The 15,340-nt window shown below is 58.1% G+C and overlaps 1 protein-coding gene across 29 annotated transcripts in view; it reads right to left on the reverse strand.

Annotated features, from left to right (window-relative positions):
- The window catches only part of NRXN2 (neurexin 2), a 106,192-nt gene continuing 90,852 nt past the window's right edge, over positions 1–15,340 (reverse strand). For 16 of the 29 annotated variants that reach the window (XM_047691620.1, XM_047691613.1, XM_047691611.1 and 13 more), the window contains 2 exons: positions 13,149–13,227; positions 1,053–2,072 (listed from right to left, as the gene is read on the reverse strand). In XM_047691620.1, the coding sequence (XP_047547576.1) occupies positions 1,186–2,072; positions 13,149–13,227 (966 nt within the window). In that variant the 3' untranslated portion in view covers positions 1,053–1,185. Of the gene's footprint in view, positions 2,073–13,148; positions 13,228–15,340 lie in introns of all 29 variants that reach the window. The other 13 variants (XM_047691636.1, XM_047691635.1, XM_047691626.1 and 10 more) reach the window with 2 other exon arrangements.

Raw genomic sequence — 15,340 nt, forward strand, 5'->3', positions numbered from 1 at the left:
GTTGGATTTGGAAAGTTTTTGTTTTCTTTTCCCACACATTTCCGGGGTTGGGGTGTTTTCCAAGACTCAGACACATTTGTTAACAAAGAGAGAAAAAAAACTGGGGGAGCAGGGAGCCCGTGGGCAGAGAAGTGACCCCAGCAGTCAGCGGGCAACGCCCAGCTCTCTCTCTTCCCTGATGCCCGCGCCCAACGGGTGCCACAGGCTGCTGCTCGCAGTATCTAGATAATTTGTCTTTAATATATATCTGCATTTGCCTTTCCCCTCCCTCCCGCCCCCCCACCCCTGCTCCTCCAGCAGCTTCCCCATCAATGCACGTCGCCCGGCGGCACACAACAGAACAGGCCTTTCCAGGCCCCGAGCCCCTTCCCTGGGCGGCACCAGGCCAGCGCCTCCTCCTGGTGGGCAGAGTCGGGGCGCTTGGGGGGGCCACCCCACTGCCCTGCCCCGCCCCTGCTCCCCTCCCGCTGGGCCACTGGGCCCACCCGCCCGCCCTTCTCCCACCGACTCTGGAAACCCAAAGGTAGGAAAGGGAGAAACCAGACACACAAAAAAAGAAGTGGAGAGGGAGGGAGGGGACAGAGAGACACAGCAAGCCTGGGATGGGGGCCGGAGGGCTTGGGAAGAGAAGGAAGGCAGGAGGGACAGAGGGAGGAAGAAAAATGGAGGAAATGAACAAGACGAGTAGTGGACACTTTACAAAACCCTCAGCCTTCCTTCCCGCCCAACCCCACCAAAATAAAACTACCCTCCCCCCTTAAAAAAATAAATCAACCCAGGGCTGTGAGCACGTGCCCTGCCCGGGCCAGGCGCAGAGCGGAGAGGGACAGACAGCCCCAGGACGGACAGCGCCGCCGCACTGGACCGTCAGAGGAAGGGGACGAGCACAGGGTTTCCTTTTCTATTTTTTTCTTTTTTTTCTTTCTTTTCTTTCTTTTTTTTCTTTCTTTTCATTTTTTCTTTCCTTTCTTTTTTCTTTCTTTCTTTTTTTTTTTTTGTTTTTGTCTTGTTTTGTTTTTTTTTTTGTTGTTTTTTTTTTGTTTGTTTTTTTGCGTTTCCTCTTCGTGAGAGAAGTCTGAGGCAGCCGGGGAGCGGGTCCCCAGAGCTCCAGCAGGGAGAGGGCTGCACCCTTCTCCCGGGCCCTCCCGGGAGGGGCACAGCTGGCAGTGGGCGCGGTGCCGGGGCTCAGACGTAGTACTCCTTGTCTTTGTTCTTCTTGGCCTTGCTGGGTGTCTTGGGGGCGGCCGGGGCCTTCTCTTTCACCACGGCCCCGTTGCTCTGGGCCGAGTTACTGATGTAGTTCCGGCTCTGGTCCACCTGGTAGGAGCCCTCGTCGCGGTTGCGGTATTTGTACATGGCGTAGAGGAGAATCAGGATGCAGAGCGCCGCCGCCGCCACGATGCCCACCACCATGCCCGTGGTGCTGCTGGACTCCCGGATCACCTCCACGGCGCCCGGCGGGCCGCGCTCCCCGGGCCCCGTGGGGTTGGCTGTGGGCAAACGGGGGAAGCCGGGGGCGGCGGTCACGCCGGGGCGCAGGGGAGGGGGCCTCCGCGGCTCGAAAGACGTGGGGGCCCCGGGCCCCAGGGGGGGGTTCTCCAGCAAGGGCTGCAACGGGTCTCGGTGGTTCATTTTGCCCGCAGGCAGGTTGGGGGCGGGGGCGGAGGGGGCCAGCAGCACCCCGGGGGCGCCCGTGGCCCCATCTGTCCTGAGGTTGGGCCGGGGAGCGGGTTTGCGGGGCGAGAGGAGGGTGGTGCGGTCCGTGACCAGGGGGAAGGTGGTGTAAAAGTCCTCGTCGTCCGTGGGGGGGAGGCTGGAGTCAAAGACCTCCCCGGACGCAAAGCCGGAGGCCTCGATGGGCTCCTCGCAGTCGCTGTCGTCCTGCTCGGCCTGGCACGGGCCCCCGGCAGGCGGGCGGCGGGCCGCAGGTGGGGGCAGGGTGTCTTGGGTGGCGCCCACGCCCGTGAGGAAAGGATAGAAGGTGGGGGGTGGGGGCACGAAGGGGGACCGGGTGGCCACGGGAGGGGGATCTAAGGAGTCCTCCGTGATAATGGGCAATATTAACTCTCCTCCTAGAACAAGAGAGAGAAGAGAAAAAACAGGGTGTCAGCGAGGGCCCGGGGTACAGGCGGCCGGCACGAGAGAGAAACAACAGCCTCACACACCCAAATCGGTTCCAATTGGCTTTGGCGGAGACTAGAGCGGGCCGCGCCCGCCCGCCAGCCGGCCGGAGCACTGCGCTTTAAGCGGGCAGCGGCTCAAATGCCCTGGGCGCCCCACGCACGGGCTCTGTGGCTCACTGGGTTTTGGTCTTTTGTTTGTCTTAAGAAACCAAAAGGAACAGAAAGGAAAAGGAAATCGAAAAGAAACGGAAAAAAAAAAAAAAAACTCTACCAGTTTAAGGCTTAAAAACAGATACAAGAGCAGCATTTAAACAAACCTAACAACAGTATCTTTTAGGGTGTTTTTTTTTTCTAGATTTTTCTCTTTTTTTTGCTTTTTTTTTTTTCTTTCGTTTTTAAAAAAGAAGATAGCATACCACGGAATTCAGGCAACTTACATCAACAAATAGGCCGTGTGATTTTAGCATGAAGAAAAAAATTACAAACAGAGCTGTGTAAGCGGGTTCTCCCGGAAAAAATAAGAAAAAAACAACTTTTCCGTACCACGTTTTCTGTCTATCTGTTTGGTATCTCCCTCCCTCACTCTTCTCTCCCTGGACATCTTGCTTCCTCCTGAATACTCTCTCCTCCCTCACTTGTGCCCTCTCCCCCTCATTAAACACAAAGCTAAAATCTTCACAGTGCAGGCTGGCATTGAGAAACTGTTACCACCACTTGGTGTCAGCGTGTGTGTGTGTGGTGGGCAGAGCAGTGGAAAGGAGGGCTGGGGGAAGAGGTACATGGCTGGCAGCTACATGGGTGAGAGGACTTGAGAGGGGATGATCATGGGAAGCTTTGAAGGCTATCTGCTGGCTCATCATGGGAAGATGAGAACTTGAAGGTGGGAGGTGACAAGGTCCATGAGAAAGAGCGGGCAAGGAAGAGACAGACACACTGGAGAAGGGTCCTGTCCCACAGGACTTTGGGCAAGGTGGTGAGAAGCCATGTAGAGGCAGGGAGGTGGGGAGGGGGTAGGAATGAGGGAGGGAAGTGGACTGGGACACGTGAGTCCTGAGCTAACCCTAATTCTCCAACTTTCTCTTTCTTCACCCTCCACCTCTGACCCCCACTGGCTTCCCCCCTCCCCCTCCCCAGAACCCCCATGGGCCGCCAGGACCTGACCAGGGCTTGACTGCCTCTGGCCCTCTTATTATTGTTAAAACAATAATAAAACAACGGAAAGAAGAAGAAAGCAAAAAAAGAAAAGAAAATACATACACAGCCATCTGGGAAGGAAGCACTTGCTAATACAGGGCCCCGGGCAGGGGTTGGGGTGGGGGGACACTAGTCGGAAAGGTTTGTGGGGGGTGATTAGGTCTCCTCTCTCCCTAGGTCTTATAACTGAGGTACCCTGGGCATAAACTGCAATTCCCATCAGCCCTAAAGGGTGGGAACTACAACTCCCATTAGTTCTTGGAGGGATAAGGACTACAATTCCCATCAGCCCCTGGGTCAACAACTACAACTCCCATCAGCCCACTACCCCTTCCCAAATACTGCAACCCACTGGTGTGGGGTAGAGCCAGCAGGAGTCTGGCTCTAAGCAGCTGAGGGGAAGTCTTCCTCCTCTTAGAGGGGGCACCTCTGGGTCTGGTTGGGGCTGAAGATTTACTCTCTAGCTCTCCCTCCACCCAAGCCCTGCCCTAACCCTGGTCTCTGCAGGGTGTGGTTTTCATGACTCCACAACCCCCAACCTCCTCCTTTGGAAGTATCCCAGGGCCCCACTGCAGCCAAGCCAGCCACGTGCCACTGCCATATCTTTCCGTCCCTCCTCCTGCACCCTAAGCCCGCCAGTGTCTGCGCTTGCTGTTCAAACACTGCTGATCTTCATGTCCCAAGCTCCAGCAACCGGGCAGTGCTGTCCTTGGCCACACCAGCCAGCCACAGCCAAGATCTTGCCATTGAACTTGTAGCTTGCCAAGGTCCTCAGGCCGCTCCTCCCACCAGACTCCACTCTCCCCCTGGGCGAGGGCTCACCTGCACCCCAGACTGTGAAGCCCCAGGGCACCTGGCCTTCCTGGGGTTCCGCCACACTGAGAAACTGAGCCAAAAGCAGACAAGCAGGTCCTGTGGAGCTGGGACCGTCCAACACTGGTCTTTATGGAGGAGGATGCGGAGGCCTGTGGTGGGCAGGACTTCCCAAAGTCACTAGGGCCGAGTCTCTCAAGGAGCCTGGAAAGGTCTGATTCACCCTCCCCATGCCCGCAATAACCCGCTTGACTCTTAGCTCAGTTGGTAACCTGGGAGGCCACGCTGTGTGACTGTGGACAAGCTTCTCTCACTCTTCTTATCTTCCTCGTCTATAAAATTAAAGTATTGGGATCCAGGCCCAGGGTGAGGCCAAGGCCGGGCTCCCACAGACCTCCAGCCTATGGATGAGTAATTTGTCCCTCTGGCCCCTCCTGAGCTCTGGACCCACTATGGACAGCCTAGCACCCTGGTCCCTGGGTAAGGACAACACTCAGCTTCAGCTCCTGGGGGGAGGCTGGCAGCCTGTGTCCAATGATGGCAGGGTTCCCCTCCCTGCTGGACCATACCCCCTCCCATCTTCCTGAACTTTGCCTTCTGTTCAGAGAACACCTTGCCCCTGTGGTTATCTCACTCATCCTTCAAGCCCAACCAAATACCTCCTCTTCCTCTTCCAGGAAGGCTTGAGGCCCATCTCCTTAGCACCCAGCACAGTGCCTGGTATCCAGGGATGGCGTGGAAGCCCCTCTCATGGGCCAGAGCAACTGGGTTCTGAATGGCCTTTCTCTCCTGGCCTAAGACAGCAGGCACTGTGGAGTTCAACCTGATAGGCGCCTTGCTCCATGGCCCCAGCCCTCCCCCACAGCCATCTCTACCTTCCATCTTCCGTGGGGCCACCAGCAGCTCCTGGAAACTTCAGAATCAGGCTTGTCCTGGGCAGGCTTGTGCCCCTCAACAGGCTGCCCATACCTAGGGCCCAGGATGCTAGGGCCCAGGGAGGAGTCCCATGCTAGGAGGCTCGTCATGCCCTAGAGGGGCTGATCAGGCCAATCAGGGCACAAATCTTGTCTTTCTATTCTCTTTCTCACCCCCAGATAGACTTGGGGGCGCAAGGGGAAGGGCTTTAGGCCTTGGGCCACAGACAATTCCTGCCCCGCCTGAGCCCTCTGCAACCATTTGCTCTAACACACTGGTTCTTTAGGTCCTGGGGGCACACAGGTTTCCCCTGTGCAGTCTCTCCCAAGCTCCAGAGCCCTCCCAGGTCTAGTCACATTGACTCTCGCCCTTGTCCTTCTACCCCAGCTGTGTCCTGGCCTCCATATCCAGGTCTTAGCCCTCTCCCTATGTGCCTAGTTTCTCTAGGAGCTTTCCCTAGACCCTGCTCTGTCCACGGCTTTGACAGCATCTCCTGAGGGTGTCCTGCGCTCACCCACGTCCTCCACACCAGCTGCCATCTCTGCCCCTCACCGCTCCCACTCTGTCCCCAAGATAGGGACACTCTCTCCTTCCCCCAGGTTCATTCCAGCCGATCTGGGCTCTGTGGCCTGCAAGTCACATGCAATATAGGGTACTGGGTTTTCCTGGGGGTCATACACTGGCCCAGGAGGGGTCAGGCTAGCTTGCCCTGGTGAGGGTCTGGAGCAAGGGAAGGCCCCTCAGAGACTCCTCACTGTGAAAGCCCAACCAGGGGCTCCCCGGGCCACCCTTGCCACTGGGCATTGGAGGCAGCAGACTCACAAAGACTTGTAGGGGTGCCTGGGACCGGGTTCAGCTCTCCAAGGGTGCACCCAGAGATGGGGTGCCCCTGCGAGTCTGATGAAGAGCCTAGGCCACTTCGTCCCCTACCCCATGTCAGGGGGCTGCATCGCTTGGAAGAACTCACAGGCTCATTTATCACAAACCCTACCCCTCCTCTACTCTTAAGTTGAATGTCAGGGCATGTCAGTCCCACTTGCTAGAGAATTCCATCTGGCCAAGGAGACCAGTGGCCATTCCTGGGTACCCCTTCCTCCCTCTGCTCCCCTACCTCTAGGGGCTGCTGCACCAGCCCACTGAGCTCTTTCTGCCTTCAGGACACAGAGGCTCCTGACTAGAAACCTACCCAAGAACCCCATTCCCACCCAACCAGGATGGGCCCACCCACAGCATGGAGAACTGAGGCCAAGGCCCCACCCACAAGCGCTTGGTACCTGCCCTGGGCTGGGAGGGCCAGAAAGCCATAGCCCTCAGGGCATTTCATGTGGGTTAAAAAGGGAGCCCCTCAGTGTGGCCACGGCTCGTCAGGGGCTTGGCCTGGCACACGGTCTCTCTGTGCACAATCAGAATAAAGCACTCTGTCTTCCTGGTGGACACCGCCCTGCTCCCAGGACCAGGACGAGCAGCTGGGTGAACAGAAAGCACCAGCTAGCTCTCAGCCCTTACTCACCTGTTCCAGCCCAGAACCAACCACCTATGCCACTGGGTGCGGTAGCCTGGAGGATGGAGCCTCACCCCACTTGGACACCCCAGCATAGCCACGGCAAACATCAAGGTGGACCCAAGGTCAGGCAGGGCTCTGTCTTGTGTGTGTGTGTGTGTGTGTGTGTGTGTGTTTACATGCAAGAATACACCATCAAAGTCCATTTCTGTGCACCTGGGCACACATCTCTAAGCCTGTGTGCATGTGTACACAAGCCTCAATGGATCCAAGTGCACGGACTTGGGCATTAGGGAATCAGAACAGACGTGTGCGTGTAAGTGAGCCTTTCATGGGGCTTGTGTCCACCCGCCTGAGCCTGAGCCAGAACTCGTGTGTGTGTGTGTGTGTGTGTGGTGTGTGAATGCACGCCTGTGCTGCTGAGGACATATGAGCATGCCACCACGGGTCTGAGCATATGAGGTGGGCTTCATGAGCGCCCCTTTTCCCAAACTCATTTTCACCTTCTCCACTGAGACATTTCCCAGCATCCCTTGCAACTAGGTATGGTCACATGACTGAGCCAGGGGCACTGCCAATATTGGCCCACCCGAAGTCCCCTATGTGCGATCCGCCATGCTCTTTCTCCTCCTTCCGGTAACCTTGCAAACCACATGGTGAATATCAAGGAGGAGCCATAAGATGGAAGGAGTCTGGATTCCCAAAGCACCCCTTGGGGCCAAGCCACCGGCTGACCAGGAGCACCCTGGTGGGGCTTCCCCTGAGTGAGAAACCTCCCTTGAGGTACCCACTGAGATTTGGGGGTCATCTGTTCCAGAAACAAATGTTACCTGAACTAATACAGACACTGAACCAGAAACGTGCATCACAAGAACTGGTGGCCTTCCGGTAACACTCCAAGGAAACGGCTGGAAAGATCCAAAACTACAGAAAAGCAATGGCAGGACAGCCGGTTCCAACCCTGCTTGTGATGACCTACAGGGAAGGCCAGGTGTCTGCTGAGGCTGAGGCACCAAAGAAACATGCCAGAAAGTCGGGGTGCCAGTGCCGGCTTTTACTGTCTGCTTTCAGCCACACATCACAAGAAGACAAAGTTAGGCAAGAGTGGGTAGGTTTGCAAGCAGAGAAGGGAACAGAGAGAGCCCAGGAAGGGGAGGGGAGTGCCAAGTGTCAAGAGAACCTCTGCTTCCAACCCGCAGATCACAAGAGAGGTCAGCAATGGCTTTGAGGGAACATGACCCAGCGAAACCTCCCTCTAGATAACGAGGGCTCGGCTGTGCCCCACAGATCAGACTAAGGACATGGCTTCCCCACCTACTGTTTCCGAGGCCCTCAAAATAGTCATGTCTAAATTAAGAGACAAGCAAAGATTTGGAGAAACAAGGAAACAAAGCGCTTGACAAGTATGTCTAGGAAAGAACGCTGAGGGCAGTTATCTCGACAGCTTGAGCCTTTGGGTCCCCAAATATGCAGGAGTAGGAAGTGAGCTGTCAACACCATGGGGCCCCCAAGAAGGACATTTTCCTAACAGCCACTTCAGAGATGGCCGTAGAGGGTAAGAACTGGGAAGAACCTCACACATGCCAGCACCGGGGCCACAAACAAAGGAGAGGGCGTTTTTGGAGACGGGAGAGGCTGAGTTTAAGGAAGAAACTTTCCCACTGCAGGGGTGGAGGGCTGGATTTCCTCAACTAGTTTCCTTAAAACCAAGAGCCTCTGTGTGTCTTCTTCCATCCTTCCCTTTCTTGAATTAGAGTGGCCCTGGTAGCCGCCTCTGGCCCACCCACTGGATTCAGGGTGTGCGGAGCTGTGTGGACAGTGAGAATGGCTATCCTGTTAGTTCACAGGGACCCGGACCACATATGGAGCAAGTCTGGAACCGACAATGGGCCACCGCCTGCCAGATACCCTTACCTCTGCCTTGACGGCCCTGAGTGGGAGGGGCTTCAGGGTGTCAGGAAGATTTGACATGGATTATGGGTGGCCCAAAGGCCACACCAGGTAGATAAGTTGCCATCTGGTCCCCAAATCTGTTTGTGCTTCCTTCCTGGGGGACTTCCTGGACGCGGAGCTGCGGCCACATGACTGAGCAGAAGCAGCAGGTGTAACATAGGTCTCCCTCCCAGGCCTGACCCACAGGACCCACCCCTTTGGGACCCCGCCCGTCAGTCACCTTCCACCCCAACTGAGGAGGTCACCCGGGGAGGGCGAGGAGGCCCTGAGTTAGCACGTGCCGAGGAGCGGCGCACCCACCGGGAACACTGGTTTGTGACTTTAGGGGAAGGACACACACGCTTCTATGTAACAAATCACAGGGTGGTGGAGGCTGTACCCATTACCGCGACCGGTGTCACCTCAAGAAACACTGGAAGGGGAGTGCCTTTGTGCTCCTGGGTTCTGAGTGGCGTGTGGGTCTGAGCAAGCGTGTCTGTGTGTCTGTGGACCTGAGCCCGTGAATGCCTTGGGGGGTCTCGTCTATGCGTGCCTGGGGGCCAAGTCTCAGGAGCGATGTGCACCTGTGGGGTGAGTGCACGAGCTGCTCCCGCATCTGGAAACCTGACTACACGGGCCCGCGTGCACCCTTGCGGGTCTGAACAGCTGTGTGTGCACACACGGGGGCGGGCATTTTGCTGGGTCTGAGCACGTCTGCACAGCCCGAGGGCCTGAGGATAGGAAACCTTCTTCCCCGTGCAGCTCGGGTGTACGTCTGAGCACAGGAGTAAGTGGGTTAATACCTGTGCGGGCCCACATGGGCCGGTGTAGACATGACTGAGTGTGTGTGTGTGTGTGTGTGTGTCTGAATACGAGGGTATGAACATAAGAATGAGCCTCTGCAGGTCCGAGCTTGGGGGCCTCGGAGGGTCCCCTCTCATGGGGCAATGGGAGGAGGGCAGGTGTGCCTCTGCGAGAACAAGCACAGGTGCTGGGACATGACATACCTCTGAGGGCCCTCTTGAGCCTGTGAACTTACTCGAGGGATGCTGCAGGTCTGAGCATGAGGGCACACTTGGGTGGGGCTGTGCCACACGCGCCTGAGAGCCTGGGCACAGGTGTGTGCCTCCCGGAACTCATGTGAACGTGTGTGCACATGTGCGTGCACGTGTGCGGCTACACCTCAGGGGGTCCAGGTGCCCTGTACATGCCTGCTCTGAACACAAGCACACGGCCCCTTGGAACCCTCTGTGAGCATCTGTAAGTCTGGGCGCGCACGGAGGACGTGGTGGGAACACGTGTGTTATGCAGCGGGATCTGTACACACGTGTGTGCCTCTGCGCGCCGACTGCAGGTGTGGATCTCTGGGCATCCGAGGATGTGCGTGGGCAAGCTCACCCTGAACACACATGCCCGTCGCAAGGGTCTGGCGTAGGCGGGAGCTTCTGAGCGTGTGCATGGGATCCCAAACGTTTGGTCTGCGCCTCAACAGGTTGGAGTGTGTGTGGGAGCGTGCCTCCAAGGGCTGAAGACACCCCGGGTGCACACCCTGGTGTGACGAGCGCGCATAAGTGTGAAACACTGTGGGTCTGAGCAGGTGGGCACTGGTGAGCAAGTGGGCAGGTGTGACTTTGCTGGGAGATCCCTACATGTGTGTGCATGGCTGTGTGTGTGTGTGTGCCTCTGTGTGTGCATAGAAGTGTGTGCCTCTGGGGATCTGAGTCTGGGCGTGCACTTCCCATGCACCCCGAGGCAGGGCACACTCTGATCCCTACAGGGGCCCGGCCCACAACATGATGTGTGGGTCCAGCGGGCTAAGACGGTAAGACATGACCCTCTATGCAGAGCACGACCGCACTAAAGGCACTCCCATTCCAAGCAATCTAAACACTGTTGGCCAGACAATATCCTTGGATTGCCAACCTCGGGTGAAATACCCATGAAATACCCATATTCCAGGATGATCTCACCAAGCCGCGAGGAGGAGGAGTGGGGCCCAAGGTCTGTGAAGGGGCCCAGGTCAAGGGAAAGAATGGAAAGCAAGTCAGGATGATCCCAGGCTTGACATCTGGAAGCAGGGAGGAGGACCTGGCAGGTGGGAAGGATGCCAATGTCCTGGGGTCCGTTGGGTGAGCCCCTGGTTAGCCACTGTTTCCAGCCGGGCTGCCCTTAACTCTAACCCTGACCTTGGAGCCCAAGGAGGCCTGGCCCTTGGCTAGAGGAAAAAGCCTCCTTTTTTCCTCTGGGGGCACAAGAGGGCCTCTGGCTGGAGTCCCCTTTTCCTCTAAGTAGGGGGATGACATGGTCTAAATCAGCCTGAGGGGCTCTGGAGTCGTCTTGGTCCTCACCTGGCCTCCCATCAAGATAAAAATCCAAGCAGAAGCATTTCAGAGTGGCACGAGTATGGAAACGCAGGCGTGTGCTCTGCCCATCTCGGGGAGAACCGGGGGGCTTCAGGGGGCTTCGGGCGGCTTCCTCTGGAGGCTTCGGCATGCACTCCGCCCTCATTTTGAAGCCAGGGGCCCGGCTGCCCAGCAACCCTATCCCCCAGCTTCACTCCTCCTCCGCAATCCATTCTCCCCTCATAGGTTTTGCCCTTTGGTTGCGGAAGGGCAGCTGACCCGCCTACTTCAGCTCCTGCTCGCTCCCTTGTCCCCACACACTAAGGGAGCTCGGCCCGGTGCACACACTCAGCACCGCAGCTGGGAAGCTAGAACTTTGGTAGATAGCGTGTGGCCCTGGTATGGCCCAGGATGGGCTTCATGTCCCTGCACTGTGGCAGTCTGGCCCAACACTCTTCTCCATGGGGTCCAGGGAGAACAGTCTCTTCCCACCCACCCCCCCCCAGAGTGAGCACATGCATGCAAACACATGGGATGGGGCCAAGTGCCCTTCTCTCATGATCCACCAGCCCTTTGTCCCCAGAGTCCTATCCCAGGGCTCTCATGGGGCCATTCATCACAGCCACTTTCCAAGGGCCTGGGCTCAAGGCACTGCTTCCATGTCCAGGAAAGCCCAGTCCTGACGAGTCAAAGGAGTAAAGCAGAGTCAAGAGGGGAAGGCCATATGGAAGCTGCCAGATGCCCAGAGCCTCCCAGAGCAATGGCAGAGCACGGGGGGCGGGGGTGCATCTCTGAGCTGAGATGGCCTAGTGAGATGGAGCCAGATGGCCCCCCAGCAGAGGGGCCCCCCCACGGTGGAGGGCGTCTGTTCCAGAAAGCACCAGCTCTTGGTTGTGGATGGGGAGGCCTTTCCAACCCAGCAGCCTACAGTTCCTCCAAGTGCCTCAGGGCCCAGGACCACCAAAAAACCGTCTTCAGCCCTGGCTGACGGGGTCGGGGGGCCTGTGGCCCAGAACTGTCTCTCCCCTTTGTCTCTGGAAGCTGAGCCTCTACCCCAGGGCTCCACCGTTTTTCTTGCTCTCCCCACACTCCTTCCATGGTTGCAGCCTATCCTCAGCTGGAGCATCTCCTCTGGGACTGGCAGATCGCCCCCACCCCCACCCCAGGCCAGATTCACACCGCCCTGGTCACACTGCCCACCTCACCTGCCCAGTCACCTCCCCCAACCCCGCAGGAGTCTGCCCAGCCTCCAGCCTTCCAGTAGCAACAGCCCAGGTGCCACGCATTGCAAGGGAACCAGGAGAAGTCTCTGGAAACCCCAGCCAGGGATGACGCTTATCCAGGCCACCACCAAGTCCCATAACCCTTCGCTGGGAAATCTGGCCACATTCAGTCCTTCCTTCCTTCCTGTTGCCAGCTGTAAGCACCAGGACCTCAGATTCACAGGCCCTCCCTCCCGCCGTGTCCTCTCAGCCACCCCCAACCTTGCACCCACTGCATCACTCCACACCCCACCCTTCTCATCGGTGCTGGAGGCCCACCCTTCCTTTGCCAATAAGGTCTCTCTCTGGGGCCGCACCCTTCTCTCCCGCTGAAAGGATCCAGCAGAGGCCTGGAACGCCACCCCCAGGAAGCCTTCCCTCCCGGCCCTGCTCTCCTGCAACAGCAGCGGCTCCACTAGACATCTAGACCAGAACTCAGGTCCCGAACTCCCCAGGGGACCACACATCTGGCCAAGGGCACCTCCCAGCCACACACTGCTGGGTACAGAGCTGCTGCGTGATAGACGGCCCCAGCTTGGTCTGGCCACCTCCCTGAGACCAGGAAAGAGGAGGGTTCTGGATCCAGCGGAGGTCTCCTCTACTGCTGACCCAGGGAAAAAAAAATCAAGCCGCGGGGACTGGTGGGAGTTGCAGTTCTGGACGCAAGAGCTGATGGGATTTGTAGTTCCTAGGCCTGCATTCTCCCACCTACCCTCCCCCTCCACCCTCCACCCGATAAAGACTCATGGGAGCTGCAGTTACTCATCTTGCTAGGGAAAAGTCTCCCTCTTTGTTTCCCAGCATTCCTTGGCCCTAAACCCCAGGATCCCAAGCTAAGGACCTCACTACCTCAGAGGGCTGGGGCACTGAAGAGCCAGAAACTGCCTTGCCAGAGGGACAATTTGAGGGACCTGGAGGGGAATGGCAGGAAGGCAGAGGAAGCTATCAGGAAAAGGTAAGGCCTGGCAGCAGGCCCCTTGGGCTCTGGCAAGGTGGCAGGGACAGTCGCCCCCCTCCCATCAGCGTCACCTGGGCCCGGGGCAGGGGAGGGGGGAAAGGCACTCACCAGTACTGGGCTCACACTCTTCCAGGTCCTCGTCATCACTTGGACACTCGGCAGAGGCCACCAAGAGGTCATCCGTGTTCTGTGGGCGACAGGAGGGAGGGGTGGGGAAGAGGGTTCGGGGGTGGGTCAGTAGGCCCCAAAGCCACCTCTGGAGGTGTGGCACCACACAGGAGACGGGTCCTGGGCTAAGACACAGACACCCTGATCTGTTGCCCAGTTCTCCCATTGCTGGCTGGGTGACCGAGAGCCCCCTGTTCCCCACGTGCAAATACAGACTGGCCAGCGCCCACCCTGCAGCAGCTCCCACAGCTCCTAGAGATCAGTGGGATGTCACGTGCTCTGTCTTTCATTTCTAGGAAGCTAGGAGGCTGGACGCCGGACCTGGGGGTGCAGGGCTGAAGCAAGGGGACCCAGGACATCAGGGAGTTGAGGCATGGGGGCCTCTGGAAGCCAGCGCAGGCAGAAAAGGAGAGGAGGACCTGGGGTAGGGGTAGTGGGTGGCTCATCACTACCCCACCACCCATCATCTCTCTCCCAACCCCCTTCCCAGAGCCTGGAACCAGGCTGCACACAATAATTAGGGCTGTGGTTGCCATGGCAATGGGAGTCGACTTTGTCAGCATTTTCTCTCCTCCTGATTGCAAAGAAAGAGAATCCCTGAGATGAGTGAATGTAAGGGAGCGGGGAGGGCAGTGTGCTCAGAGTGTGTTAGGGAAGAGACCCAAGGAGGGAAACCCGGAATCCAGGCAGGAATGGAGCCCAAGAGAGGGCAGGAAGCGGGGAGAGGGCTCCTAAAAGCCAAGGGTGGGAGGAGTCTGGGGTGGAGAGGGGTGAAAGGGTCGAATGGTGCCTTTTCTCCACTCCCCACCCCCTCAACTCCATCCCATTTTCAGAAAACTGGTTTTCCTTCTGCATCCTTGCCCCCCACCAGCCCCAGCCTCTCCTGTGGGGGCTTCTCCAGCACAGCTGTGACCCTGAAGGCCCCCAACCCCTCTTCCACCTGGATGGTCAGTCCGTGACCTCCCACTGAGACAGGGGCACCCTTCTTGCCTCTGGGCACTGGGCACAGTCGGTGCCCAACCTTGGGTAGGACCATGGCTTTCCCCCAGGGCTCCTTGCTCCCTGGGACAAGGCCTGTCTAGCTTTTCTTGGCAGTGAAAGCAGAGGGGACGGGGCTCCAGCATTCTCTCTTCCCCTGCATAAGCCTGGCAGCCAGTGCCAGGCCCCCTACAGCACAGACTGGCAGGGAGGAGGGGACTTTGAGTTCATGGAGTCTGGCCCTCATTTATAGACACTGAAGACAGGCTGGTGGTGGAGTGGGGACTGACACACCCGCCCCCCCAGGCTGCCCTCAGACCTCTCCGTCACCCTGGGAGCTCAGAGCTCTCTCCAGGCACAGAGTCAGCAGCCATGGGTGATGAGGGACAGAAGTAGCTTGGGTGAGGGGGACTGAGTGACTGAGTAAACCCTCCCGGGGCCACAGTCATTGATGGTGACAATCAGAAAACTCAGCTGGGCCCCCGAGTTGCCGCTGTAAGTCACACATGCTCAGCTTGCTTTTGGCACCCGGAGAGCCAGGCCTGTCCTGCCCCATGAGAGCCTCATTCCCCAGGTTCGACCCCACTCCGAGTACAAGAGAAGATAAACTCAAATCACTTGGGCTTGTCCTGATCCGGAGAGAGCGCCTGAGCAGGTGGGGTGGGCAGCGCGGAGGGTAAAGCACTAGGAAACCGTTTGCACCAACAGCCCCTCCGACACACCGGCACAGGACACCCTGCCAGGCGGGGACACCTGCTCCAGGTCCCGAGGAGAGGACATGAGAAGGCAGTGGGCTTGGAGTCCCACTGCGAGGACACCAGCAATCCAGGGGACACTGTTGTGGGCCTCCGACAGCCCCCAGAGAGCAGTGGCCACCCCCAGCTGAGCCTCTGGGCCCTCCAGGGCTCACTCCTAGGTGCCCAGCCAGAGCAACGCCATCCCAGTTGTACTCGCTCTCTGCCCGCACCCCACTGGGCCTGGCCTCTGGTGTGGGCAGGCAGAGGGGTCCGTCCCACCCTCACCCCAGCCCAGACTTCTCCCTTCTTAGGTGGTCTTTCCTGGTCTAGCTGGAGTACCAAACTCCCCCTTAACACTGGGCCTGGGCCCTAGAAACAGTGACCACCTTCCCACAGACAACATCCCTGGTCGCCAGG

This window comes from Lutra lutra, chromosome 10 (genome assembly GCF_902655055.1).
Source record: "Lutra lutra chromosome 10, mLutLut1.2, whole genome shotgun sequence".
Classification (NCBI taxonomy): Eukaryota; Metazoa; Chordata; class Mammalia; order Carnivora; family Mustelidae; genus Lutra; species Lutra lutra.